At 55.9% G+C, this 27,291-nt stretch overlaps 6 protein-coding genes across 6 annotated transcripts in view; 3 read left to right on the plus strand and 3 right to left on the minus strand.

Annotated features, from left to right (window-relative positions):
* The window catches only part of MONBRDRAFT_39076 (uncharacterized protein), a gene marked incomplete at both ends in the record, with an annotated part of 29,793 nt that extends 24,605 nt beyond the window's left edge, over positions 1 to 5,188 (plus strand). Inside the window, 7 exons of the mRNA XM_001750193.1 lie at positions 54 to 1,244; positions 1,377 to 1,489; positions 1,627 to 1,914; positions 2,083 to 2,613; positions 2,724 to 4,441; positions 4,570 to 4,645; positions 4,712 to 5,188. Of these exons, the coding sequence (XP_001750245.1) occupies positions 54 to 1,244; positions 1,377 to 1,489; positions 1,627 to 1,914; positions 2,083 to 2,613; positions 2,724 to 4,441; positions 4,570 to 4,645; positions 4,712 to 5,188 (4,394 nt within the window). The remainder of the gene's footprint in view (positions 1 to 53; positions 1,245 to 1,376; positions 1,490 to 1,626; positions 1,915 to 2,082; positions 2,614 to 2,723; positions 4,442 to 4,569; positions 4,646 to 4,711) is intronic.
* Positions 5,189 to 5,518: 330 nt separating this feature from the next.
* On the minus strand, positions 5,519 to 9,654 carry MONBRDRAFT_34490 (uncharacterized protein). The gene is made up of 17 exons (XM_001750238.1): positions 9,550 to 9,654; positions 9,335 to 9,442; positions 8,963 to 9,201; positions 8,613 to 8,847; positions 8,369 to 8,504; positions 8,074 to 8,219; positions 7,796 to 7,927; positions 7,597 to 7,696; positions 7,437 to 7,513; positions 7,188 to 7,311; positions 6,946 to 7,103; positions 6,684 to 6,851; positions 6,448 to 6,597; positions 6,234 to 6,326; positions 6,029 to 6,140; positions 5,796 to 5,900; positions 5,519 to 5,690 (listed from the first exon to the last, which is right to left on the minus strand). Exons 1-17 carry the CDS (start codon positions 9,640 to 9,642, stop codon positions 5,632 to 5,634), a joined length of 2,235 nt encoding a protein of 744 aa, XP_001750290.1. The 5' UTR covers positions 9,643 to 9,654; the 3' UTR covers positions 5,519 to 5,631.
* Positions 9,655 to 12,243: 2,589 nt separating this feature from the next.
* MONBRDRAFT_39078 (uncharacterized protein) lies at positions 12,244 to 18,440 on the plus strand (the record flags this gene model as incomplete). Its single annotated transcript, XM_001750194.1, has 9 exons — positions 12,244 to 12,331; positions 12,465 to 12,559; positions 12,681 to 12,914; positions 13,006 to 13,162; positions 13,284 to 13,567; positions 13,669 to 17,046; positions 17,189 to 17,345; positions 17,442 to 17,887; positions 17,980 to 18,440. The coding sequence occupies 9 exons, from the start codon at positions 12,244 to 12,246 to the stop codon at positions 18,232 to 18,234; spliced, it is 5,094 nt and encodes a 1,697-aa protein (XP_001750246.1). The 3' UTR covers positions 18,235 to 18,440.
* Positions 18,441 to 18,704: 264 nt separating this feature from the next.
* Positions 18,705 to 19,773, minus strand: MONBRDRAFT_29768 (uncharacterized protein; the record flags this gene model as incomplete). The annotated part of the gene is made up of 6 exons (XM_001750239.1): positions 18,705 to 18,800; positions 18,887 to 19,051; positions 19,107 to 19,184; positions 19,221 to 19,405; positions 19,501 to 19,535; positions 19,652 to 19,773. The coding sequence occupies 6 exons, from the start codon at positions 19,771 to 19,773 to the stop codon at positions 18,705 to 18,707; spliced, it is 681 nt and encodes a 226-aa protein (XP_001750291.1).
* A 556-nt stretch (positions 19,774 to 20,329) lies between these two features.
* Positions 20,330 to 23,513, plus strand: MONBRDRAFT_29769 (uncharacterized protein; the record flags this gene model as incomplete). The annotated part of the gene is made up of 9 exons (XM_001750195.1): positions 20,330 to 20,378; positions 20,607 to 20,794; positions 20,925 to 21,069; positions 21,323 to 22,264; positions 22,380 to 22,606; positions 22,722 to 22,773; positions 22,910 to 22,999; positions 23,182 to 23,247; positions 23,350 to 23,513. The coding sequence occupies 9 exons, from the start codon at positions 20,330 to 20,332 to the stop codon at positions 23,511 to 23,513; spliced, it is 1,923 nt and encodes a 640-aa protein (XP_001750247.1).
* Positions 23,514 to 25,227: 1,714 nt separating this feature from the next.
* Positions 25,228 to 26,800, minus strand: MONBRDRAFT_29770 (uncharacterized protein; the record flags this gene model as incomplete). The annotated part of the gene is made up of 4 exons (XM_001750240.1): positions 25,228 to 25,388; positions 25,502 to 25,645; positions 25,733 to 25,838; positions 25,958 to 26,800. The coding sequence occupies 4 exons, from the start codon at positions 26,798 to 26,800 to the stop codon at positions 25,228 to 25,230; spliced, it is 1,254 nt and encodes a 417-aa protein (XP_001750292.1).
* Between the last annotated feature and the right edge of the window lie 491 nt (positions 26,801 to 27,291).

Raw genomic sequence — 27,291 nt, forward strand, 5'->3', positions numbered from 1 at the left:
GCTCGTCCTGACCATGTCTATGTGTCTCACCCCCACCGTCCTGGTCGCAACAGATGCCAGCACCGTTTCCGAAGCCGTCGAGGCGCTTCGCGCTGCTGCCGTCAAACGATCTCGCGAACGCAGCAACACGATCGATAGTGCAGGGCGGAGTGGCTTTGATAGTGCCCACGACAGTGGAGCTGCCACTCTGACCCCGGCCCCTGTGCCAGCTGCAGCCGTGGCTACCACTTCTTCGCCACACGCTGAACACGACGCTGCTTCAACAACCCCGGCCACACATTCAACGCCTGCCGCTGACAGCCACAAAGAGAAGGGCAAGGCCGCCTCCAATCAACCCTCGGAGGACGAGGAGGAAGTTCGCGCCAGGCCCCCACCTTTAAACGCCGGCATGATGGATGACATCTTTGGAGGCGAGGAAGCGACGCACAGCCCGGCTGCCAGCGCAGAAACCGATGCAGATGAGGATTTGCCGCGTTCGGCCACCGGAAAATCTCGCAAACAACGCCTCCTCACGGGCGTGCTTAAGAGCCTGCGCCCCAGCAGCAAGAAGGACCTCTCTGACCAGATGGTCTCGCTCGAAAATGATGCCTTCTTCATGATGCAAGAACAGTCTGTGCACATGACCGTCACCAAAAACCCCGATGAAGAACCAGCCTACTTTGACGATCTGACGCCAGAGCAGCAAGCCCGGTACAACCGCCGACAATCCGTCTCCACCCGTCTGCAGGCACACAACGAACCCTTTGATCCTTTTGCCGCACCCTCGGAAATTGCGCCCGAACCCCCCATCTTTGATATGGATGTGGAAGACCAAGACGCTGCCGCGGCTGCACCAACATCGGCAGACTCTGCGTCCAAGGAGGAGAAGGACGACGATGAAGCGAATGAGGCGCAGACCTCGAACCAGGATGATGAGTCCGCTGAAGACGATCAGACAGCAGACAGTGCACCAGCTGCAGGGTCTGAGCCAAGCAAGACACTTGACCAACCGGAAGACAACAACGACGAAGACGCCGCCTCTTCCTCCGCAGCCACGGGGGCCGCAGGCGATGACGAAGCCTCAGAAATGGCCGACTCTGTGTCCCAGCTCCCACAAACCAAGTTCACCAAGAACACGCATGCCTGGAAGCGCTCCATCTCTGGCAAACACCTCGTTGCTGCTGATGCAGAGGAGGAAAAGGCTGATGAGGTCGGTGCTGAGGCCGTGCACCTCGGTAGCGAGCTCTCGCAGGAATCCTCCACTGGTACGCTTCTTTTCACCTGCTTTGGCGCAATACTGATCACCCATTTTTTTTTTTTTGTTTTTTTTTTTCGCGCTCGAACTTGCTTGTTTTGGGACTCACTGTGGAGTCCGCTGAATTCGCAATTGCTGACAGATGAGCCTGTCAAGAACAAGCGACGCTTCGGCTTCAAGAGCATCAAACTTGGTCTTGGTCGCAAACACAAGAGCGACCCGAGTTTGCTGCCCCCACCCGCCCCCATCGTGCAGGTCGGTTCCGCTCTCCCCATGATGGACAACCAGATAGGAGAGTGAGGGGAAAGGGGGCCCGCACTTGGTTTGGGCAGGTCTGGTCGCGAACCACATGAATTTCCAAGGGCGTGTGCTCACCTTGGCCGCCCATGTAGCCCTCCTCCGAGCTTAAAGCCAGCGAGATGATGATGACCGATGCTCAGCGCATTGCCGTCATGACCATGGTCCGGGATGGTACTTTGACGATCGACCAGGCCATTCGCAAGGTTTTGGCCGTGGAAGAGCTGCTGCACGACACGGCTGATGACAGCAAGGAAGATGGCGGGGCCAAGCCTGAGCCCACAGCCGCAGCTAATTCAGACAACCTTGACCTCAATGCCAGCACTGGTACTTCTGCGAGCGTGCGCATTGACCGAGAGATGCGCCGCCACATCATGAATCAGGTTTGCAATCCGTCCTTGGCTCGACGTCACGTGTGATGTTTGCGTGTGTTTTTTCCTCGTGGATAGTGCAAGGGGAGCCGACGATTCGTCTTTCAGCTTCATACACGCCGTGTTTCTGCCTTGATTGACTTATTCTCGCCACTCACACTGATGTTTGGGCTTTGTTAGGTCAAGGCAGGAAAGCTAACGGTAGATGAGGCCATCTCCATCATCCTGGATGCTGAAGATGAGATGGCCATCGCACAGGGCCTCAAGCCCAGGCCTGCCAAGGCCCGCGCCAAGCAAGGACGCGCCTCGCTCATCTTCTCTGATGACGACCTTGCCTACATGGCGGGCACGGTGCAAGAGCCTCTATCCTCAGCCACGGCTTCACGACCTCGGCCCAAGAATCGTCCCCCCACTCGTGCAAAACTGCGTGAAACGGTCAACTTTGCCGCCGATCCCCGGTTCGAAGATGAGAGCGCAGCCGCAATGTTTGAAGAGGATGCCAGTCATGCAGACCCCGAGCCTGTCTCAGAAGCAGCACCAGTCGAGATCAAGCAGTCTGAGCCTGCCCCCGAGCCTGCCCCTGAGTCTGCCCCCGAGCCTGAAAGTGAGGAGGCAGCCCCTGTCGTGGCGCCACGCCGCAAGAAGCGCGGCAAGAAGAGCTCACTTGCTCCTGAAAGTGTGGAAGCGTGGCTCGCTGATCTTGGGCTGGAGGTGCGTCGGTACCTCAGCAAATGCACGCCTCTGACATTGTCATTGACGTATTTATTTATTTGTACTCATACGCTTGCCTCTTTGTGGCCCATTGCTGCTGTTGCCCCCAGGTTCTGAGCCCCAAGTTCACCGCGCACGGATTAACCGACCCTGCAGCACTTGCAGAGCTGACTGACAGCACCTTGGTGTCCATGGACGTGGACGATGCCGAGCACAGGAAGCGTCTTCTTGAGGCTGCTGCGAGCTTGGGTAATGGTAAGGGTGAGAAGAAAGGCTTGGCAGCAGCTCTGAGCCCGCGCTCGGGCCGCAAGAAAGCCTCGCAGGAATCGCTACCCCCTGTTGAGGTCAAGTTCACTGCGCCGGCTTTCAAGGCGTCAGAGCTGCACCTTTCGCAAGAGCAGCAGCTTCAAGTCCTGAATTTGGTCAAGGAAGGCAAGCTGACCATGGATGAGGCCGTTGCGCGGGTGCTTGAGGTGGAGCGGCAGCATCAGGCTGGGAGCACGGACCCTGCGGTTGACGAACAGGGGTTCACCGTGGTACCAGAGGCACCGACTATGCGCCCAGAGGAGGCCTTCAAACAGGCCTTTGCCTCAGACTCGGAAGACGACAAGGACTCTGACGAAGAGGAAGAGAACAAGCCGCGTGCTCCCAAAATTCGGGTCCAGATCAAAGCCCACTCTGCCACGAGCCTGGATGACCCATTTGCCTCTGCTACCTCAGCAGCTACGAGCAGTGTGACCGCAGACGAATCAGTCACGCGGGAGCGCATAGACACAGCAACTGTAGCTGCGGCTTTTGATGGAACAGACGCTTTTGGCGTGCCCGCGTCAAGCACCGACGCGGCAAACGCCACCGCCGCATCGTTTGATCCGTTTGCTGCCTCGACGGACGACCCGTTTGCCGCCGGTGCTACACAAGCGCCCGCTGCCCCTACCCCTGCCGAGGCGGTCGAAACCAACGCGGCCACCAATGACTCTGTAGATGTTACAGCCGACCCCGCGCAAGTGGACACCCAAACTGAAGATGTGCCAAAGCCACCCGATGCGAGCACCACGCAAGGCCCTGCCACTGGCTCAAGTCAGCCAAAGTCAGAGGATGAAAGTCAAACAACTGCTTCCGAAGCAACGCCTGCTTCCGAAGCAACGCCTGCTTCCGAAGCAACGCCTGCAGCTGAAGTCCCCGCCACTGCGCCCGTCCGCCCTACCCCTGCGCCACGGCGTGCATCCGTTGGACCGGCATCCGCGCCCAAGCAGCCACCGCCCGTGGCCCGCAAACGGTCTTCCACCGAGGTCAAAAAACCAGCACCGCCACCACCCAAGCCCAAACCCAAACCGCGTCCGGCTTCAGTGAGTTCCGAAACCGGAACTGCCGAAGCCTCTGAGGCCGTGAAGCCCGTCCCAACAAAGCCGGCTCTGGCAGAAACATCTGCAGCAGAGGCAGCTCCAGCGGAGGCAGCTCCAGCAGAGGTGACATCGGCAGAGCCCGCTGCGATGACTGCTACGGAACCTGTAGCAGAGTTGCCCGCCACGGACGCCGCTGACGCCACCGAGGCCGGCGCGGCAAAGTCCGCCCCGCCAGCTACAGCACCGCGCAAATCAGCCAAGGCGCGCATGCAACTCAACCTAGCTGGTGTGACTCATGACGACTCGCCAACAGAGACCGCCAAGGCGGGGCCGTCTGCTCAACAAGCAGCAGAGCCCGAGCGAAGCCGCATTTACCAAGCCTTGAATGCCAAACCACTTTGGGCAGAATCCGATGAGGACCGCAAGAAGCGCGAAGCGTCGGCCGTGATTGTTGGAACTGGGCGCAGTCAACGCTCAGCAGCTGCGTAAGTATCCAGTCTGATTGATTGGGAAGCTGCAGACTGAGCATTCTTGTTTTGGCTGGTTGTCTTGCTGGCTGGCCGTTGTCTTCTCGACATCTCACAATGCAGCTCGTCTACGCTCTGCTGCTTAGGTTTCTTGCTCAAGAGGACAACAGTATGGAGGACCTAGAAGCGGCAGATGCTCGCATCGAGACTCTACGAAAGCAGGTATGTTACTGACGACCTTACTTCCTGTGGATGCCTCATTGAGAGTGACCGGTGCGTGGTGCGTAGGCATTGGGCAAGATGGAAGACTTTGATTCAGCCATGGTTGAGATGCAAACCGGTGGTAAAAAGGCTGCTCCACCACCCGTTGCGCCCAAGAAGAAATCGGCGGCCCCAAGCACGGGGTCGGCTGATTTCAATCCATTTGGCGCGCCGGCGACGAATGCTGCGTCATCCCAAGCAGAGGCTGAGGCCACCAGCGAGGACGAGCGTGAAAGCGACTCGGACTTTGATGCCGACTTCATGGCCCAGCTCAATCGTCGTCGCGCTGAGCGCGAGGCGGAGGAGCAGCGCCGGGCTGAGGAACTGCGCAAGCAATTTGAGGCCAAGAAGGCGGCCGAAGATACGGAGCGCGCCGAGCTGCTGGCTGCATTGGCCAAAGAAAAAGCCGAGGAAGAAGAAAAGGAACGACGTCGTCGCTCACAACTTTTCCACGAAACCATGGCTCGTGCTCAAGACATGTCTTTCCAGTTTTCCTTTTCTTAGACCCCTTTGGCCCACTCTTTCTCGGCGCAGGCGCTGGTGACTTGACTTTGGCTTTGTGTTCCTCCTGTCTTGTTCGCGTTGACTCTGTTTTTGTTGGGGTAGAGATGAAGGTACAGGTATTGTGGCTCCACCGTCCAGCGATGATGTAACCCATCATCCTTTTGGCAAAATGGATGTACTTGGAGAGGTGCACACTTTTGTTTTGGAGAACCAATGCAATCCCAAAGTATCACGGCCTCAAGCCTTTTTCTTGCTCTTTCATGTCCAAAAACTTGTATGGGCTTTTGGCGTCGATGAATACAGGATGGCGGCGCTTTGAGATTGGAGGTTGGTGTCTGAATCAGAAAATTGAGCGCCTGAACGTCCTTTTTCATTTGGCATCAGCTCGACGGCCCCCCAAAAAAGGCGGGGTCAAGCAGGGTCTTCTCAGAACAAAGACCTTTTTACTGCTCGCGGGGAATGTCGTGAAGCACCTTGAGTGCCGCGACGGGAATGCGCGTACCTGCAGAACACAGACCATCTTAGTTTGTGCGCAAAGAACGCCTACAATCCCGCGCTTTCATTCAAAGAATAACACTACCTAGCTCCCCGCCTTGCGCTCACGTACCAGGACCGAAGACGTGCTTGACGCCCTTGCTTGCCAGAAATTCATAGTCTTGAGGGGGAATGACACCGCCACAAATGACAACAATATCCTCACGGCCCATGGCAGCTGACGACAGGAAAACGAATACCAAGACAGACAGGGTGAGTGCACCGAGTTTGGACGATGCAGGCGAGAGTTGGTTGTTCAAAGAGCATTGGGCAGCAAAGCAGCAAAGATTGGGAGCAAAGCTATACCGAGCTCATCAATGAGGGCAGGAACAAGAGTCTTGTGACCGGCAGCCTGTGAGCTCACACCGACGACGTGCACATCGGCATCTACAGCCTGCTGCGCCACCTCACGTGGTGTCTACGAGGAAAGCGTTCACAAAAAGATCAGAATAGAAGAAAAGAAATCCAGAAGAAACCAAGTAGGAAATGGAGAAGCCATACTACCCCGTACTTGGAAAAGCGGTGCCACATCGACATCAAAGCCAAGGTCGGCAAACCCAGTGGCAATGACCTTTTGTCCGCGGTCGTGGCCATCTTGGCCCATCTAAAAAAATTAAGTTCAAACAAAATACAAGAAATAAAATAGTGCATAGAGCTCATTGTGAGATGGAATCACCAAAGCTAAATTGAGAGCAACGGGTGGCAGTGTCAGGATGGAACGCGACCTTGGCCACGAGGATGCGAGGGCGACGGCCCTCGTCTTCTGCAAACTTGCTGACTTCGTCCATCACGTTCTTCAGCTCATCCGTCTCACCAAACTCAGCGGCATATGCCCCAGAGACGGTCTGAGTGGACGGCTGATGACGGCCCCAGACCTGAGCAGCAACAGTGCCGCATTGTAAAACGTGGGGTGAGTGTTCCCGGGCCACCAGCACTCGCGGGGGAGCAAGCACGTGTGTACCTTTTCCAAGGCGGAAGAAATCTCGCCAACAGTCGCACGGGCGCGAGCTGCATCAATTGCCAAAGCCAGCAGGTTTTCTCCATTGGTGGCGCCGGCCTCAAGGGCAGCAAGCGCTGCGTCGGTTTTGCTTTGATCACGCGTAGCACGCAGGGTCTTGATCTTGTCCACCTAAGAAATGGGACAGGGCAATCTCTTCGGTGGGTGGCGGGTGTCGGCTGCAAATGGTGTCAACCCATGGGCGTGACCTGACTGACGAGCTGACCTGTTTGCGCAGCACCTCCGCATTGTCGATGGCGAGAACCTCGACGCTCTCGGCATCCTGCACCTGATACTTGTTGACACCCACAATCACCTCGTTGTTGGAATCGATGCGTGCTTGCTTGCGAGCGGCGCTCTCCTCGATGCGTAGCTTGGGCATCCCTGTCACGTGTCGGGTGTGCACTAACATGAGTTGAAAGGACCAGACCTGCACGGATGAACAGGCGGTGGGAGTATGGCACGCACCGCTGGCCACAGCCTTGGCCATGCCACCGAGGTCCTCGACCTCGCGAATAATCTCCAGTGCTTTGTCGTACATCTCGTTGGTCAGCGACTCCATCATGTAGCTACCAGCCCAAGGATCTGCGACCTACAGGGCAAGCCACATGAGATGAGATGAGATGGGCCATCAGGTTGGCGGGATACGCATGAGTGGTGCTTGCAGCGGAGACGTTACAAAAAAGCGCAAGTGTGCGGGCTTCACCGCTGACGTACCTTGGTGATGTGCGTCTCCTCCTGGAGGATGATTTGAGTGTTGCGGGCAATGCGTGCAGAGGTGACGGTGGGCAGGCCTGGGCGAGAAAAAATAAATAAAATAAGCTCGGGGCTATCGGGCGGAGCTCGGGCGGCGCAAAGGAGACGAGCCGGGTCTTACCCAGAGCCTCGTCAAAGGCATTGGTGTGCAGAGACTGTGTGCCGCCAAAGACGGCAGCCATGGCCTCAACGGTGGTACGAATCACGTTGTTGTAGGGATCCTGGATTGCCACAGGCCAGGACAGAGGTGCGTAAGGGTATGTCCCTGGCATGCTCAGAAGCAGCGCCAACGGATTGGATGAAGCAGAGAACATGAATACCTGCTCTGTCAGGGACACGCCCGAGGTTTGGCAATGGGTACGAAGAAGAAGGGACTTCTCATTCTTGGGGGCAAACTTTTCCTTCATCAGGTTTGCCCAGAGTCGACGACCGGCACGCATTTTGGCGACTTCCTGGGGTTGGCGTCCAGTGTGAGGGCAGAAAACCGAGCGTTCTGATGGAGTGAACGTTGTGCCAGGAGGGCGTACGACACCGAAAAACACCACCGGGCGTGGAGGACCAAGTATCTTGGCTTGCATGAGGCGCATGTGTCACGTACGACAAAAAAGTTCATGCCAATGGCCCAGAAAAAGGAGAGACGAGGGGCAAACTTGTCGATATCGAGGCCAGCGTTAACGCCAGAGCGGCAGTACTCGAGACCATCGGCAATGGTAAAGGCCAGTTCGAGCTTGGGATCCGCACCGGCTACCAAGAATATGGGAAGAACGATAGCAAAGAACGACGAGTTTGAGCGATGAAGAGACCGGATCATGGCCTAGCTCAGTAGAGGAAATCATAACGCATGGCGAGGCAGAACAGGAGCATCAAGGCAGAAAGGGAACTTGAGCTCGAACCTTCTTGCATGTGGTACCCAGAGATGGAAATGGAGTTGTAGCGGGGCATGTGCTCCGCCGTGTAGGCGAAGATGTCGCTGATGATGCGCATTGAGGGTTCCGGGGGGTAGATGAAGGTGTTGCGGACCATGAATTCCTGTGGGTGCGGGCCAGGCAGGTGTGGACGGCGTGAGGCGTGGAGGTTCATGGTGGACAACAGTATGCAAAAGGCCAAAGGGAAACGGGCGGCCATGGGGGATCGGACCTTGAGGATATCGTTCTGGATGGTACCGGCCAAGTCGGCCTGCTTCACGCCTTGCTCCTCGGCAGCGACGACATACATGGCAAGGATGGGGAGAACGGCGCCGTTCATGGTCATGGAAACGGACATCTTGTCGAGGGGGATGCCATCAAAGAGACGCTTCATGTCCTCCACTGAGTCGATGGCCACACCAGCCATACCGACATCACCCACAACGCGGTCGTTGTCTGAATCGTAGCTATAGAAGTGCAAGTGATGTGTGTTGACCCGAAAAGGACGAGGCGTGATGTGGGTGAGGTAAGGTGGCACACTGGATAGGATCGCAGGCAGGGCTCGGGACAACGGGGGCGTACCCGCGATGCGTGGCAAGGTCGAAAGCCACGGAGAGGCCCTGCTGGCCAGCCTCGAGGTTTTTGCGGTAAAAGGCGTTGGATTCTTCGACGGTGCTGAAACCGGCATACTGACGGATGGTCCAGGGGCGCCGGGTGTACATGGACGCATAAGGGCCGCGGGTGAAGGGGTACACCCCGGGCATCTCCGTGGGCAAGCCAGCCGTGTCCTCGGCCGAGTACACGGGCTTGATGTTCAGGCCCTAATGGCGTGCCAAAAACAATGACCAGCATGACAAGGCGAAGGTGACCATGGGTGAGACCAAGGCGCACGCGAGGCACACTGAATAACTTTCTTAAAAAAAAAAAAAAAAAAAAAAAAAAAAAGGAGCCAACCTCGGGAGACTTCCATGTCAAAGCCTCATAAGGATCTTGGCCCTTGTTCTCCTTGGTAGCCTTGGCCAGCCATTCATCGTGGACCTGAGAAGACGCGGCTCGCACCGTCTGCCAGCGCCCAGCAGTAGTAGTGAGATGCACGCCTCGCAGACAAACCCCACCCAACCCCCGACTGACACCATAGCTGCCACAGATACCCCCCAGCAGGCCCATACCACAAGAGCCGAAGCATTGCTACCAGCACCCAGCCCCGACTGGAGCCTGGCCACGGCGGCGGCCCGTCGCGCTGCCATTTGCATCGACTGCATCTCGCCGACTGTACAAAACAAAAAAAATGTTTCAAGTGTGTGTGTGCTCTCTCTCTCTCTTCTCTCTCTCTCTCTCTCTCTCTTAAGCTCTCTCTCTCTCTCTCTTAAGCTCTCTCTCCTCTCTCTCTCTCTCTCTCTCCTCTCTCTCACTCTCTCTTTCCTCTGTGTGTAGTGTAATCAGTTCAAACAAAGTGTAGCCTTATACACACTTTTCTGTTCAAGCTTCTGGACGTGTGTTCCGATGATGTAATTGTCAGATAAACCCCTTCGAAAGTCCAGTCAAGACATTGGCACTACTAATCCCCGTTGATCACATGGTTTATGTAGTTAAATACGAGTTTACATCCTGCCATATAGCTTAAAGAATAAGACGTTTGTGTAGAAGATGTGGGGGTTATTGCAGTTTTCTTTTAAATTTCAATTCCGGAATCGTCGCGCTCTGTCTGTCGTCGCGCTCCGCCGTCATGCAGCTCAAACAGGCCATGCGGACGGTGGTGCATGCTCTACGACTGTGCCAGCTACCATGTCCAGAGGCCGAGCTTTTGCGTCAGGCGCGCCATGATGAACCTTCTGCTGTAAGCTACTTTTTTTTTTCTTTTTCTTTGAGAGTGCGTGGCCTCTCCCTCGCGTGCTGACGCCTTCTGCACCCCCTGGATAGCTGGCCGCGTTATGGCGTCTCTTACATGCCTTGGTCGTGCTGGTGGAAGCCGAGCGGTTGGGTTTGACCTACCACTGCCCGCTTGGTGCCGTCGACGAGCGGGGTAAGCCCCATGGCCGGCCCATCTACCCTTTCTAAGCTGCCGCTGAACTGATGGGCCCATTCGCTTCGTGTAGCTCGCGAATTTTGCCGGGCACGCTTGGCCGTCTTTAAATGCCCGGTCGTCGCCATCTACCTGCGTGGCATCGATTCTTCCCTGTAAGAAATTCTTCCTTTATCACGTCACATTTGCCTGCTACCTGCTTCTTCCATCGTACTGACCCGCCGCCACACACTGACCTGCTGCTACGCTTCGCCTCTTGTCATCGTCTTGGCCCCGGCTAGTGCCGTCTTGCAGGCCGCCATGTGGCTCACCGAGACCGTTGGGTTGCTGGACCCGAATGTGTTTCTGGCCACCGTTCAACGCGAACATGGCCACTTGGCGGACAGCTTCCGCAGTCACGACCTGACCACCACCGAGGCCGCGCTTCAATTGGTTCGCCCAACCCATGCACGAGCCGCCGCATTGCATATCGGCCCAATCGCTCACCTTGGCCCCTCGCCGTGGTCGCCTGGCTAGGCCCTGCAACGCCAAGCTGCTCGGACACGCACCAACCCCGATCGCAGCGTCTGCGATTCTCCCGGTCAGAGCGCTGCCCTGGCCCCAGAGTACAGACCCTGCGAGCATCAGATTCTGACCAAAGGCTGCTGAAATCATTTGCTCTGATCCCAGCCATGGAAGCCCTGATGCTCGCCCGGCGTAGCCTGGCCGCGCGGCACCAGCTGCAACAAGCCGTCCATCTGCTCGAAGCCAAAATCGAAGAGCTGCAAACCGTTCAACGGCGCTGTGCTCAAGCCGCGGTACGATCTGCCCTGCCAGCAAGCCAAAGCGACGTTATGTGTGGTGACTGGGCCTCAAACCCGATTTTCCAAACACTAGGCACCGTTGCCCACAAGCATCGGCCTGGCCGGCGCCTGTCTGTTGGCCTCGAAACCTGAGCGGCAAGCCGTGCAGACTGCGCTCGCCCAACTCAATGGTAAGCCTCTGTCCACCCCCACCCCCCGGTGCGCCCGGGCTACAAGCGAAAAATCTACGTTGAACACCTGGAACCCGTTTTCACCCTTGGGGCATAAATCCGATGTCGAGCTCAAGTACACTGTCGCTCTCCCCGACCCGCCCTTCCCCAATAGAACGTCTCGAACCAGTGGCCCGAAATTTACCGATTGCACGTGTCTACATGCTCCGGTGGCTGAGCCTCGTTCGCATTTGAGCCCCAAGACTGAGTTAGGCCGTCCATCTTGCTGAGCAAGCACCCGCCCCATGCTGTCAAACGTTTAAGCGAATTGATCGATCCCCAACTTTATCATTTCATCCCAGGACAGCCTTCCCTATCACCCCAGTTTCAAAAGAGATGTTGGCACGCCTCGCCCATGCAATTGTGTCTCTGAGAGAGTGAGCACGCCTGCACCTTTGCCCGTGCCTATGCCTGCACCTGTACCTGTACCTGTACACCTGGACACCTGGACACCTGGACACCTGGACACCTGGACACCTGGACACCTGTACACCTATACACTTGTACCTGGACTTGTACACCTGTACACCTGTACACCTGGACACCTGGACACCTGGACACCTGGACCACCTGCACGTCGTACCTGCAGTACACCGTCCCTGTAGTACCTGTTGCCTGTACCTGTCTCTCTCTCTCTCTCTCACTCTCTTGCTCTCCAAAATCTCTACTATATTCAAAGTGTGATCAAATCTATACTTTAGAGATCATTGTACTACCAAATGTACTTGCCAGATCGGACTCGACTCTTGCTCTCATTTTTTCCAAAAGAGAGAGAGAGAGAGATCTCTCATGACGACGCTGGAGCTGTGGCGGCAGGATCGTGGCAGCATGGCTCGGCTTTGCGGGAGGACCACTGGCGTGGTGGCGTGGGTGCTTGTGTTGGCAGTGATCTCTTCTGGCGTGGTGGCTCGTGATAGTAAGTTGGTTGTCGTGGCGGTTGGTCTTGGACCAATGGCTTGAGGTTGGATCCGCCCCTTGGTCGTGCTCTTATCATCCGTGCGGCGCCGTTTGCTCTTGCCCACTGTTCCCCCCACCCCTGTCTTGCTTAGCCAACGAATGGGCCAGCCCCGTGAACGGCACTTGGGATACTGCTGAGCGTTGGAGCTTGCAGCGCGTTCCCTACAACGATGACATTGTTGTCCTGGTATGAGGCCCCCGCGCTTAGACCACGCAACCATGCGCCGCAAACAGCAGCAGCTTCTTTTCCTGCCAAAGCCAAGGGATAGCATGTGTTCACAATGCTCACCGTTACAATATGCGTGTAGGCTCGTGATACATCCGAAGACGACTACGATGTCACGCTGCGTGGCAACGCCCAAGCGTTTCGCATCGAATTTGATGCCGGCGTCACCCTCTCGTTTGAACCCTCATCCATCATTGAGTTTGCCAACCCATCCGATCCGCGCGTCTACACAAGTCTGGGCCTGACCGCAGTCGTCCTCAGCCCGTTTGTCGTACATTTGTCGTGGATCAATGTCAATGCGTCCGCCCCTTATACGGTAAAATTCCTCATATCATGGCCTGATCTCCAAGCTCCCCCCTCCTGAACCTTTAACCATGTGTTTTGTGATACTCGCACCTGCGCTCCAGATCACGGTCGGAGCAGACACGTATACCACCACTGGGGCCGAGATCCTCGTTGACGTTCTGCCCAGCCAAGAATACGACATCTCCGTCACTGCCGTCTTAGCTTCAGGATCGACCTTGACTGGCAATGCGTCCGTCACCCCTGGCGACCTTGTCACCGGTGCGTGCCTGCCATGTGCCTTTTTCCTCCCGTCTTTTGTTTGTTTTCTCTTGAAATTTGCTCTTTCAAACCGCAGCCTCGCCACATTGTTTCTAACGATGCCTGCCCGCCTAATACAAAGCCTTCTGGGACCAACCGGTGGATGGCGATTTTGAGGACTACAGCAAGTGGCGGGATCAAAAGGAGCCATGCCTGGCGCACGTGGTCTTGCCCACCGATTCTGATGAGGAATCCTTTGTGGTGAACATGGAATCTGATCGCGTCGTTCATAGCGTTACTTTTGGCATCGGCGGTGGCGTTCAGCTCGCCATCGGCTCAACCCTTTTCTTTGAACCCAAAGAGGTGCCGGAAAGTGATGCCACGCCCGAGGTCGCAGGCTTGCCATGCATCGACATTGAAACCGAGGTAGGCTTTGGCGGCTCGTCTCCTTGATTATACCGTGAGCACAAGCGCGCACGTCCATCCCACCACCTCCTGATAGTACATGTCTTCTGCCCATCGCCTAGATTGTGCCTTCGTCGCCATTCCTTGGCACCCTCACTTGGTACAACGCTTCAGCTGATATTACCAGCATGCTCTTGACGCTGATTGATGGAACCGGCGAGAAGACGACCTCGGAAGTCTCTGACCTCACAACCGGCTCACACGTTTTTGACACATTCCCTAGCCGCACCTACGTACCCAAGCTGACTCTCCGCACTGCTGGTGGCCAGACTCGCGATGTTGGTTTGCCCATGTTTGTGGCCCCGCCCAGCGCTAAAGTCTTTCTGTGGCGTGAAGCAGTCCCCGGTGCTTGGAGTGAGCCTACCAATTGGCAAAACAATGGCAGTGTGGCGGAGCGAAGCCCATGTGGCTCAGAGCTAGTTTTCCTGACGGATCATGCTGACAGTTTGTATACCATCACGCTGGACGTCCATGCCGCCGTCACTGGCATCACCTTTGGCGATGGTCCAGGTGGCCTCGAATTTGACCCGACCTCCAGCATCGTCTTTCTGGCACCCAATGACGACACCGCGGTCGAGTGCCCACCCGCGGTCACCACCACCACCACTACTACCACTACCACTTCAACCACCACCACGACCAGCACTACCAGCACTACCACCACCACCACCACCACGATCTTGCAGTGTGAACCCTTGACTGCACCTATGGATGGCAATGCTCAGTTTGAGGTCTACGGGGGCATTTCCATGGCCTTTTTCTCCTGCAACGCCGGCTTTAACATGCTGGGCAACCCCGAACTCTATTGCCGCTACAACGAGGAAGAGGGCGCCGCACAATGGTCTGCTCCCGTCCCCACTTGTCAGGGCACTCTGTGCGATGTGGATGTGGATGTGAACGTGGTGGAAAGCTCTGCCACGAATGGTGGACGCTACCCGAGCACCTTAACCTCTTCCTGTCGCAGCGGCTACACTCCCTCCGGTGGTGACACCAGGCGCACTTGCTCCACTTCTGGCACGTACATGGGCACCCCTCTCACTTGCGTGCCCGTCTCATGTGGTGACGTCCCAAGCGATGGCGCCACTCCCAACGCAACCACGGCCACATATGGTGACGCCGTGGCTTACACCTGCCCCGCAGGGACTCATATGACTGGCGATGCTGTGCTGACTTGTACGGCCTCGGGCGCCTTCAGCGCATTGCCCCCTTCTTGCGTTCCCTGCCCTATCAACACGGCTCAAGCCCAGAGCGGGCATGCAGAGACAAGCTGCGAGCCTTGTGGTGCAAACATGGCGACCACTAGTCTTGGCAGCCACGCTTGCTCCTGTGACGTCAATTACATCGTGTCCAACGGCGCCTGTCAGGCTTGCCCAAGCGGCTTTGCCAAAGCTGGGATCGCCAACACCACATCGTGCCCCCTCGTCAACCTCGGTGTCTCTTATACCCTCTCTGTGTCTGCTGCCATGGCAACGGAGGAGATGGCGGGCGACCTTGAAGACGCGCTGGGCGCAGCCCTCTCAGCCGTGGTAGCGGGTGATCCCATCGACACGGTGGCTGTCACCCTGATTCAAGAACAGACCTCCGCCACGTCGCTCGTCTCTTTGGCTCTCGGCGTCACTACGTCCCAACGTAACAGTGCCTGCTGTGCCTTACAAACCGTTGCGTCGGGCGACTTTTCGAGCCAGCTGGAAGAGTTGGGCTGGGACGACGTGGCCACAACTTTTTTTAGTCGCTCCAATTGCGACGGCGTGCTGTGTGGTGCAGCATGCCCCGCCGGGTCAACCTTGAAGGATGGCTGGTGCGTCATTTCAGAGCTGACGTGCCCGGATGGCTTTGTCGTTGTTGGCGATGCATGCGTGAGTGAGGAAGGCAATGTGCGCTGCCCCGACGGGGCCATCTCGACCCTTGTCAATGGCTCGATCGTATGTACATGGGCCGTTGTTTGCCCCAACCCGGACCATGTATACGATCCGGAGCGTGGCTGTTTTGCGCCTGACACATGCGCGGCTGGGGAGGAGCTGACAGCCGAGTATTACTGCATTCAGAGTGTGAAGGATTGTGGTGATGGTTTCATCTACAACAAGAGCCTAGTCACGCGCGAAAATCGCGCCAACATCCGCGCCGGTTGCCAGGATATTAACGAGTGTGCCACCTCCACCTCGCCCTGCTCGTCTGACACCATGTGTGTCAACACGGCCGGGGGCTTCACCTGTGAGTGCATTGACGACTCACTGCAGTACAATGCGGTCCTCATGTCATGTGTTGACCCCAACGCTTGCGTGACGCCGCCAGCCATCGCCGCGCTGGGCATTAATTACTTTGTCAATGGAAATGGTGCCTGCGTGTCGGATACGTACGTGTGCAGCATTGTCAACTCGGTGTATGACCCGGAGATTGTGACACGAAATAATTTGGCCCTGGCTGGCTTCAAGCCGTGCGTGGCTTCAAACTCCAACTGCACGGTCTCTGGCCCCAGCGATGCCGTGGTGAGCTGCGTGTGTGCCACGGGTTATTCGGGTGATGCACAAACGGGAGCCAACAGCATCGGTTGCCAAAATTACTGCAACCCCAACCCGTGTCAGTTTGGGGGCGAATGTGAGGTGTCGCGTCGTGGTGCGCGCTGCAAGTGTGCCGTCGGCCTGAGCGGCCCCACATGCTCAATTCTGGACGCTGCCTGCGACGGCCGTTGCAACGGTCATGGCACCTGCACGCCCGGTGCCGCCAGCCCCGATTTGGACCCGGCAACCTCTGAATACGAGTGCGAGTGTGACGAAGGGTTCGCGGGTACCGATTGCGAGGTAGATACCGTGGGTTCGGGCACAAGTCAGGGATCGACCGCGTCAGATGCATCCACTTCAATGGTGATTGGTGGCGCAGCTGGTGGTGCCATTTTGCTACTCTTGCTTTTGGTTCTCATTCTGTTCCGCCGCAAGCAAAAACCTGTGACACCCACGACATCCGAGGACTTGTACGCGGTCTTGGAGGTCCGCGATGCGGACATTTGGGAAGTGGAGCGGCAGTTTGTGCGCCTGGGCGAGAAACTTGGCAATGGTGCCTTTGGCGAGGTGTTTCGGGCTTGGATTCGCAACCGCCACAGCGGTGAGGAGCGCGGGTGTGCGGCCAAGACTCTCAAACCAGGAGCGCCTTTCGAGGAGCGTCAAGACTTTTTGTCAGAGATGACGGTGATGAAGGAGATTGGGGCGCACCCCAATGTAATTGGCATCATCGGGCACTGCTTGCGCGAGGAGCCGTATATTCTACTGGTTGAGCTGGCAGACTTGGGCAACCTGCGCGACTACTTGCGTGAGTGTCGGGCGTCGCGAAGCAAGCCGCAATCCCTTCACGTGAGCCAGATGGTCGACTTTTGCCTCCAGATTGCCAGCGGCATGGCCTTTTTGGAACAGAAAAACGTGATTCACCGTGACCTCGCCGCCCGCAACGTATGTATCAAACACTGTGTCTTGAATGTCTGCTGTTTGTGTGTGCTATTCTACAATCTTGCTCGAGTCACGAATGCATGCAATCCTGCTTGAAGCTCATTGACGTGCGCGCTGCCTTGGATCCTTGTGCCAATTTGTCTAGGTGCTCGTGGGCAAGAAGCTCGAATGTAAGATCAGCGATTTCGGCCTGGCGCGCAACATCGAAGGCGAAGAATACAAGACCACAGCCACCAAGTTGCCCGTCAAGTGGATGGCTCCAGAGAGCTTGGCGGACCGCATCTACACTACCAAGTCTGATGGTGCGTTTGCGTTGCCCCTTCACGCTTGCCTAGCCCAGCTGTGATCGCTGCCACAACTCACCAATTATGGCATTGCCCGTGCTCTATACTTTGCAGTGTGGTCCTTTGGTGTGACGATGTGGGAAATCTTCTCCCTGGGAGGAACCCCATACAAAGAGTACCGCAACGGTGATGTTTTCAATTTGCTGGAGAAGGGCTATCGTTTGCCCACGCCACGTCAGGCCCCTGCCGAAGCCGACGCCATTGCCCGCATGTGCTGGTCGCTGGAAGCAGAAGATCGACCCACGTTTGGTGAGTTGGTGGATCTGTTGACGGACATGATCAAGGAAAAGAACTTTTCAACGGCCGTACCTGAGGCCGATAGCGAGGAGCTGTACGAGTCGATTGCCGACCTGTCTGACGAAAGCGAAGGCTCGGGCATCCGAGCGCCCGCGCGTGGCTCCAGTGGCGTTGGGGTCTGGATGGGTGCCGACATGTACGAGAGCCGTTTCGGCGGTGACGACATTTACGACAACGAAGCCAATGGTCAAATGCTGAGTGAGGTATGTGTGATGACTTATGAATGCCCATTGCTACCCTGTTACAACAAAATCTGCCGTCGCCTCACAACGGCGGGTCTGGCTCGTCTTGGCAGGGTCCGCTCATGGCGAACAAGGTCTTTCGTGCCAACGAAAGCAAGAACGCAGAGGGGCCTACCTATGACGTTCCTGGACCTGCCACAACTGGTCGCTCGGGCCCCATGGCTGTGTACGACTTTCCCGTTGCCAATGACACCAGCGGACGCCGGGCCACTGTCTATGACCGCCATGCTCAGCCAGCACCCTCGATCGACTTGCAAAGTAGTGACGCCACCATTTACGATTTTGCCCTTGATGACTTGGAGATTTAAGGTTCCTCAACGATTACCAGCGGTTGTCGTGTTCATGGCATTTTTGTGGCAACACAACGCATATGTGGCATTCCTGCCTGTCGCTGCTGTCTGCGTAAGAAAAAACCATTGGTTGTTGAATTTGCATCCGGCTTGGGCTCCCTTCTGCTTGCGCGTCCAGTGCAACAAGGTTTTTGCCTTGTACGCCGGAATTGATGCAGACTCGGCTTGGTCCGTGATGTAACTGAATTCTGATTTCACATGTATTGCGCCTTGGGTGCCGTCAAAGGCGTGTGAATCACAATGAACAACCAGTCTCCAAAACCACTGGTGGGAACATTGAGCACAGAAGAGGTTTTGCGCATCTGGTTGTCCCCAGCCAAGGGGCGCAAATATATCAGACAGAGAAAGCACACGATGACTAGCCACTTGCGGCGCTTGCTCAGCAAGTCACGCAAGAGCCCCCCAATGTGATGCATTGCACGAGCGGATTACAGATTGATACTTTGTAGCAAATCGATCGCGGGATCCTCTACAGGTACCCGGGCTAGAGAGACCAAGGTTGAGGCCTCTGTCTTACCAGCCGCCTAAAGGACCATTGTGGGCATGAGTGGGGGCATCATGGTCAAGAGAATGAAACAAGAGCATAATCCTGCCATGAGGCAGAACCGACCAGGATGTCTTTGCGCCGGTCCAACTGCAGGAGGGCACGCTGCGTGGCGAGCGAGAGCTCATCCAGTTCGTTCAGAGCGCTTTCAAAGGCATCCTTATCGGGTACGCTGTCATCAGTCTCCCTGAGCCAAGCCTCAGCCTCGGGTGTCAACCTCGTTCGGAGCAGCTCGGGGGCTGGGGCAAGCAAGCGGTGACACAACAGCAGGTGTAAGCTGCCATACCAGACGCATCCCTGATATATTTTGTTGTTGCTGTTGCTGTTGCTGTTGCTGTTGCTGTTGCTGTTGCTGTTGCTGTTGCTGTTCGGATTTTTTATTTTTTTGAGGCACACGCACGAGGGGGATGCAGCACTCACGCTGAAGGTGGGTAAAGGCGTCAATGCTGCCTTGTGTCATTGAATGCAGGTGTTCGTCGCGTTCATGGCTCAAAGAGAAGGGAAGAACAACGACATCATGAAGCTGCCTTTGCTGGTTAGTAAGGTCGTTGACCTTGAGATTGACCAACAAGGCTTGCAATTGCTCTGCGTCAAGCGGAGACCCAAAGGGTGTGGTGAGGGGAAATGAGTCAGAGACATGCCATGCTCCTGCCGCAAAAGGGTCTGCAGGCGGTACAAACTTTGGATAGAGGAGAAAGAAGTCAGTGCATTCTCCCTAAAGAGATTCAAATTTTGAAAAGTATGAAACAGCACGTGAGCAGTCGGTCAGCTCTGTCAACAATGACGGCAAATCGGTCCGAGCAGCATCACTGGCCTCGGGCCCAAACGCACCAGCTAAAGGTCGGATCTTGCTCCAGCTTGAAATGCAGCAGATGCAAGTCCTGCTTAATTTGATGCAGACGAGGGGTGACCTGCTGCAAAAGCACCGCAACCGTGTGCCCGTCCTTGGACATGTTCCCTCGTCCACTCCCACGTCTCAGTCTGATGCTGCTGCGCACACGCTGCCGTTTTCCAGTCCGTCGTCTCCACAAAAAAAAAAAAAAAAAAACTGAAACTGGAACTCGTCGTGTGAATGTAAACTTGATCTCTTCAAAGTAAATTCTCTCTTCTGAGGCATCTGCTACCTAGTGTAATTTATTAAAGTGTAGCTACAAGTACACTTAGACATGCGTTTTGCGTGCATGCATGTAACTACGTCGGCTTCGTAAAAGAAAGGGGCGGAGCTTGTCGCCCTGTAGCACTTGCTTAACCTGTGTGCTTTGTTGATTTGACTCTTTGATGGTCGGGTTTGGGTTCCACCGCGGCAGCAGCGACAAGTGCAGGGCTTCGGGTTCGCAAAAGCATGAACAGTCATCGATGGGCTCATGCAATTGTTTGTTTGGCTGCCAAATGCACCTGCAGGCATTCGTCATTTGTCCGGACAGGCAACGCTTCCATTGGTGCGCATCACAGCTTGGTTGAAAAAGCACGTCAGACGCGAGCCTCCGTCGAGGATCTGAGCGTGCCGCCATGGCAAACCCCTGGCAGTTTGGTGAAATCTCCAAGGATGCTGCCGATGGTACGATGCGCCATGACTTGCCCTGTTGGTCGATCATTACTGTTGCAGGGCGCATGCAAGTGTGCCGTCACCTCGTCCGCGTGTGACCGTTGTTGTCATTGGTTTTTATTTTTGATCCGCCCCCACGTTTTTTGTTTTTTGTTTTTTATTGGCTTGCTTGCTTGTCTCCGCACCCATTCGACTCATCCATTCCCCTCTTCAATTATCATGGACTCGGCGTGTTTTCAGAGCTGTTGCAAAAAGATGGCTTGGAGGATGGCAAGTTTTTGGTTCGCATTCGACCGGGACACCCAGAAGACTACGTCCTAGCCGTCGTGTTCAAGGGCCGTCCGACGCACCACCTGGTGCAAAAGGGGGTTGATGGCATGTTCACGGTCAACAAAAAGAGTTTTGGCCCAGCACGCAGTATCAGTGAGGTGCGCTCTTGCCAGACCCCATCTTGCACTCGCCCACAACGCTCAGAGCCAGGGTAGAAGAAAAAGAAGAAGAAGGCCATTGTACTCGGCGCCTCGAAGTTTCGGCCACCTGACCTGAATGTGGCAATAGGTGGTGGCCCTATTCCAAACGGATACACTTCCACCCAATTGGCCAGTCAAACTGGCTTCCTTTGTCCGCAACCCCAATCTAGCGACCCCGTCGAGTGCGCCGGCACCCGCGGCGGGTGGCACTGAAGCCAACGATGCGGCAGGTGGTATCCGTCGGCAATCTTTAGCGCGACAGTCCTCACGCCGAGGTCCCCCACCATGGATGCACCGTCCAATGGGGAAGAGCGACGCCGATCGTATGTTGCAACTATGCTGTCTTTCTGGCATCAATCGACCGGAGTTGCCTCGTGTAGGCAAGGGAGGCACGCTCTGGGAGTTTGGGATGGGAAAGCATTCCGTCATGTTTGATGGGCCCTTGCGCTGTTTCTCATGGTTGGCATGACCCTTGTTGGGCTGTAGAACTGATCATGGCACATCCCGAAGTAGTGGATGGGCTCTTTTTCGTGCGGGGTCGGGGGGCCGATCGTCCTGGCGAGTACGTTATTACAGTCGTGTACAAAGGCAAGCCGACGCAACATTTGGTGCGCCAGAGTAGCAAGGGGGAGGAGTACACCGTCAATGGCAAGGCGTGCACCGATTGCACAACTTTGGGTCAGGTGGTCAAGTTTTTGCGCTCGGCCCATCCATTTTGGCCCGTACCTCTGAAGGACCACGTCCCCGCTCAGGGACGTAGCCGCAGTGACTCGGTCAAGAGCACGGGCTCGGCTCAGGGCTCAGCGTCGACAACTCCAGTTGCGGCTGCGGCGCCTCTTGCTGATGCAGCCCGTCGTGAGGCTGAGGACAAGGCTCGCCGCGAGGCCGAGGACAAGGCCCGTCGTGAGGTCGAGGGCAAGGCCCGTCGTGAGGCCGAGGACAAGGCCCGTCGCGAGGCCGAGGACAAGGCCCGTCGCGAGGCCGAGGACAAGGCCCGTCGTGAGGCCGAGGACAAGGCCCGACGCGAGGCCGAAGAATCAGTGGAGCAACAGCGCCGCGCTCATGAGAGTAAAGTGGCAGCTGCTGAAGCAGAGGCCCGTCGCAAGGCAGATGAGGAATCTCGGATCCTTCGGCAGCAAGAAGCTGAGGCCGAGGCGGCGCGAGAGCGAAAGCTACAGGGTGAGGCAGAAGCAGAGCGCCGTGCCGAGGCCACACGTCGCCAGCAAGAGGCCCGCCAGCAAGAGGCCCGCCAGCAACAACAACAACAACAACAACAACAACAAGCAGAAACAGATGAGGCACCCCCTCCCAAAATGCTGTCCGAAGCGACGAGAGCCAATGCCCGCCACTTGTCTCGTCATAACTTGGCAAACCTTATGCGCTCGGATACGCCCCTGTCCAACAATGACGATGTAGCTTCAGAACTAGGTTAGCCTTGCTGTCTGAGACGCGCGCCTAGTTTGACACGACCTTGCTCTTGTCTTGCCTTGACTCCTGTCTTTGCCTTCTCTTGCGGGACTTCTCATGTTGTTGCCTTTGCCAGAGATCAACAAGCCTCGAGCCATGCCCAACGGGCGGGAGGTGACGCTTATGATATCGCGGCCCAACCGCATGGTTGCCTTTGGCTTCACCGTCTCGTCAATGTGGCGCGTTGATGCCCCCGACGACGAGTACGGGCGCTACAACATTATCAAAATGATTGAGCCCGGTTCGCCCGCCGAGACTGGCAAGCTGGAGGTGGAAGACATTATCAAAACCATCGATGGCATGGTCTGTCCTGGATACGAAATGCAAGCTTGCTATGTGGACACCGTGTCAGCTCATAGGCGCCCGCGGGCATGGTGTTTCATTTTTTGACTCGACTCGGGGTGAATGATGCGTGTAGGATGTGTCACACTGTGATATCAACGAGCTCAAAGCCATTGTGCGCGAGCGGGGTAAGTGGTGTCCGGACCGATTCTGCGCATTTTGATTGGATTGGTTGCTACCACCGCTGCGCTCAACATTAAAAGGTTTTGGCCAAACTCATGGAGGTCCGATCCGCATTGATTTGATGGATGAAATATGGGGTAGAGCTCAAGTTTGAAGTCGTGGTGGTTCGCCCAGACCTGCAAATCTTTCGCAAGCGACAGGACATGTGTCGCAAGAAGGATGCCTCGCTACGTACGTGCTGACGGCCGAGATTGGTGGCCATTGTTGTGCGAGCATTGCGGTTGTGCCAGCAATCTGCGACTATTGTCGCTACCGCCTTGGTTGTGATGCGGCGCCACGCGCGTGTCGACCATCAACCCTCGTGGAACCTCATGGGGGGTGGCGATTGGCCTGGCGGTGCCGATTGTTTATAGTGAAAAAGTCCAAGGGCAAGAACGCCGTGCGCGCAAGTCAGAAGGCCAAAACCCGCCTTTCACGACGTAGGTGCTGATTTAAATCGAGTTGCCTTAGAGCGCATATCTGGGGCGAGGACTCACCTAGATGTGGCGCCTTGCCGGTGGCTGTTCTTGTTGTTTTGGCAGAGGGCGAGTGCTGCGGTGGCATGTGGTGTCATCATGAAAGCAGTCAAGCCAAACGCGAGGCGGAGGAGCAACAAATTCTCAACTCCTGGATCAGCGTCAAGCAGCGCTTGGCAGGCAAGCCTCAGGCGGTTCTCTTGGGCACTCAGGAGGTGTCTCGCGTTTGAGCAGGCCTCGTCGGCTCAGGTGTTCTCTCCCTCCCGCTCTTCCTCTCTCTGTCTGTGGCTGTTGCTGTTTGATTTTTTTTTTGTTTTTTGCGTGTTCGCGGGTGCACGAAGGCAGGCCTTGTGTCCCCTTCGTGTTGGCACTGGTTGGCGACATAATATGGATCCATGATGTGCAGCTCTTGGCGTGTCTCTTCTTGCTGGGTGCAAGTTTCGATGGCATGGCCATGCATGCACGCTTGCTGCCCCCTTCAAATTTAACTCGTTCCACGAAAACACACTCATTTTCAACTTTTACAACTCTTCTCTCAATCAATTTCATTAACTTTTACTCTCTCTGGGTTGACTCATCACACGCGACCCATGGGAAAAACCTTCACAAGCTGGGGCCAGCGAGGAATTCATAGGAACACTATGGCAGAGATTGGCACCTGCCAGATGGTATTCGCCTGACCCTCACTCTGCGATTCTGTTGAGACGCTCCTGCCTACCTACCGGCCACCACGTGTAGATAGATAGTGGGCGTCGTTGCAAATCAGTTGATGAGTCTTCCCCATGGACTCCTCGATTGTGCTTTGCGCTGATGAACCTCGCGAGCGATGAGGCATGCCTGCCTGATCTGAGGCAGGGATGCAGTCAAAGCGCAGTAGTCGTATCAAAGGGAAAGCGGGCGCAAGGTGTAGCGGTCAGAATCCCACGCGGTTGACCATGAACATTGATTACAGAGAGAACAAAGTAGTTTGTGCCTTGCGCCGATTGTCGGAAAAACGCACGATAATCAAGCGCCAGCTTGGTAGGGCACTCCTGCTCTAGAGTTGACGTCTTCGCAAGGCACGATCTACCTTGTCAGGTGGGCTCTATTGCAAGTATGGCCGCCCAGATGATTGCATGCATCGACACCTTGTGTCGACGACATCCCGGCAACCCAGCCGTCATGCACAAGCTCTTGTTTCATATGAAGATGAAGTCGATGATACCCTGTTGCGCCCAACTTCGATGCAGCTGACCTGATTGTTGTTGGTGGAGAGAGCCATTCCAGCAAAGCATGGCGGTAAACCCTCGATAAACAAGAGTGCGCACCTCACCGACCAACCAGACAGACAGACAGACCCTGGCTCCGCCATTCATTGGAGAAAACACCTTGCCTCGCGGTGGCGCAGATCATCAACATGCTATAATAACAGAAGGTCACTTTGAAGTTCTGTCAAGAACTCGATTCAACAGTTGTAGGATAGAAAAAAAAAAGGTAGAGGCTTGCAAAGCCACACCAACGACGCTAGCAAAGCTAAAGAAGAAGGGAACGGAACAGCTCACACCTGAGCTGGAACACGGACACAGGGCGCACACGTCTCGAAAATAAAAATAAAAAAGAGACAGCGACCCAAAACACACTCAAACAAGGCTAAGAGGAATCATCGAATGCTTTCCTAGGGGCGGCAAAGTACGCATTGACGTCGAGGGGAAAGCAGGGGAATAACATGGGAAGGCTAAGATGAAGTTCGACATGGAGAGATATATGGAAACAGCGACAAGAAAAGAAACAGGCTGGTGCCCGGACGGTAATGACGCGAAGAATAAGAACAGTGAAAAAGCGGGTCGAATGCAGAGAGCCAGCTCAGCACTCGCTTTGACGTTGGTCTTAAGATAAGACGACGCGCACAACGCCGTTCACAAACAGGAGAAACAAACAAGGGAATCTGTGAAAGGAGGGCAGGGCTTAGGCAAGAGTTGCCAGAGTCGAGGCCATCTTGCTGCGCTTGGCGGCAGGTTGAGCCACATCATTGGCTGGGTTCTTTGCCAAAGACTTTTTGCTGGTTGACTTCTTGCCCATGGGCTTGGCCTCGCCCTGTTTTTGGCGCGACGTGCCATTGTTCACGACTGAATGATGTAGGACAGAGAGGAAAAGGGTGAGTTGGGCCGTTGGGGCAGGCAATGGCGCGCAGATGCACGGCACATGACACTACTATCGCAGAGAGGGGACCGCGACTTACTCTCCACGGCCAAGCGCGGGGCAAAGGTGAGCGTGTAGATGGATCGACACCGCGTGCACTTTTCTTGAGGGGAGAGGGATGCCAAGAACTTTTCTGGACCACACATGTGCTTGTTCTGGCAGCCACGAGGAATGGTTTGCAGCGCTATTGAGAAGCAAATGGGGTGAGATGGTGGGAGCTTGTGCATTGCCCAGCAAGCTGTACTAGTACGTTGGAGGGATGGGGGCTTACCAGTGCGAATAGTTTCGAGGTTCGTTTGCAGGTTCGAAGTCATGCACAACTGGTGCTTGACGCGAATGGCTTTGGCGATATCATTCCACAAGCCCGAGTAACAGGTCTACGCAAGCATCCCCAAAAAAAAAAAAAAAAAAAAAAAAAAACATGAGGTCGAATGAGTGCTCGGGCCTTTGTAGACAGGAGGCAGCCATGTGAATACAGCGTGCACCGCAAACTTACGCCACAGATGCGCAGATCGCTATTACGACCGGGCCCCTTGCAAACGGGACAGATGATGCCGTTGGTGCAGTTGGAGGTCTTTGTGGCCGTTTCAACCTTGGGCTTGACACTGCCTCTGCCCTTGCCCTTGCCCTTGCCTTTGCCCTTGCCCTTGCTCTTGGCTTTGCTCTGGGACTCGCCTTGATCGGTGCTAGCAGGGATCATGCCTGATGCAGATGCGGGACTTGCGGTTGGGTTCTGAAGCGCTTGGTAGTTGGAGAACGAGGAGCTCTCAGCGGTGGCTTCGATGGGCGAGACGGCGTTGCAAATGTGGATGGGAGAGGAAGCGGTTGCTTCGAGCTGCAAGCCCGGAGCATGGGTTGTGGAGGACGGGGTGTCGTACATGGAGGAAAAGACGCTGTCGCGTTGATCCATCAAGGCACCCAGTGGGCTCACTTGAGCCGCGGCTGAGAGGTATTGAGCTGGATCCTGAATCAAGCTGTGGAAGATACTTGAGGGCGGGAAGATGGGAACCGAAGGTGGGTTCACATGGGAGTGGCAGTCGGGGGAGTTGGTGCGTGAGTTAAAGCTGCTGGTGGCGCTGCTCGCGGCGGTGGGGCCGGGTTGTGGTGGAAGGGTGGTCACGGGCATGTTGATCAGATCGCCCAGATCCAAGTCCAGGTTGAGATTGACGAGGGTCGCAAAGGCATTGCTGTCCATACTGGCAGCGAAGGGAGGGAAGTCATCCTCCATGGTGGAGCGCAGATCATCCACGATCATGTTCAAGTCGAGGTCAGGCAAGCCGCCGATCGCAGGCAAGCCGCCGATCGAACCGGTGGAGACCGCAGAGGCCAAGCAGTCCATGATGGCAGAAAGGGGAGCTAGAAGTGAACTGGTGCGCGTGTTTGTTGTGTGTTTTCGTGGGTGCCAGCTGCCGTCTGAACGAACGAATGGTCGAGGCAAAAGAAGACGAACTGACAAAGGGGGCGGGCGATAAACGGTAAATGAGGTGCAGTGGCTCGCTGGCGTGGAAGCCAAGGGACCGACAAGTTGGGAGATCAAGTCGTTGGGGCATGTGGTGGTGGGGCGTGTGGTGGGGGTGTTTGAGAACGATCCGGTCCTTGAGGTGGGGGCTAACGGGGGTACACTGACTGATGTCGTCCAAGATTGAGTGAGGAAGAAAAATGAGCAGGTTGAAGTCTCCACAGACGGAGCTGATCGGCACAAGAGCTTCAGGTTCAGTCCCTGCCAGTGGTGCTTGTTGAGCAAAACAAGCAAATGGATGTACCAGGCGAAAGTCAATGAGGTGAGTCGCTACAGAGAGAGAGAGAGANCCGTGTGTGTGTTTGTGTGAT

Source organism: Monosiga brevicollis, genomic scaffold (assembly GCF_000002865.3).
Source record: "Monosiga brevicollis MX1 MONBRscaffold_38 genomic scaffold, whole genome shotgun sequence".
Classification (NCBI taxonomy): Eukaryota; class Choanoflagellata; order Craspedida; family Salpingoecidae; genus Monosiga; species Monosiga brevicollis.

Bases quoted from the DNA above. Each gene is read 5' to 3' on its own strand.
- MONBRDRAFT_34490 (XM_001750238.1), bottom strand. From the start codon at position 9,642: ATGCAGTCGATGCAAATGGCAGCGCGACGGGCCGCCGCCGTGGCCAGG. The intron at 6,327-6,447 runs GTCGCGTTCCAT...TAATTTTTTTAG, and splicing joins CTCGCATCCTCGTGGCCAAG to ATGGGCCAAGATGGCCACGA. The intron at 6,141-6,233 runs GTACGGGGTAGT...CTTTCCTCGTAG, and splicing joins ATGTGGCACCGCTTTTCCAA to ACACCACGTGAGGTGGCGCA.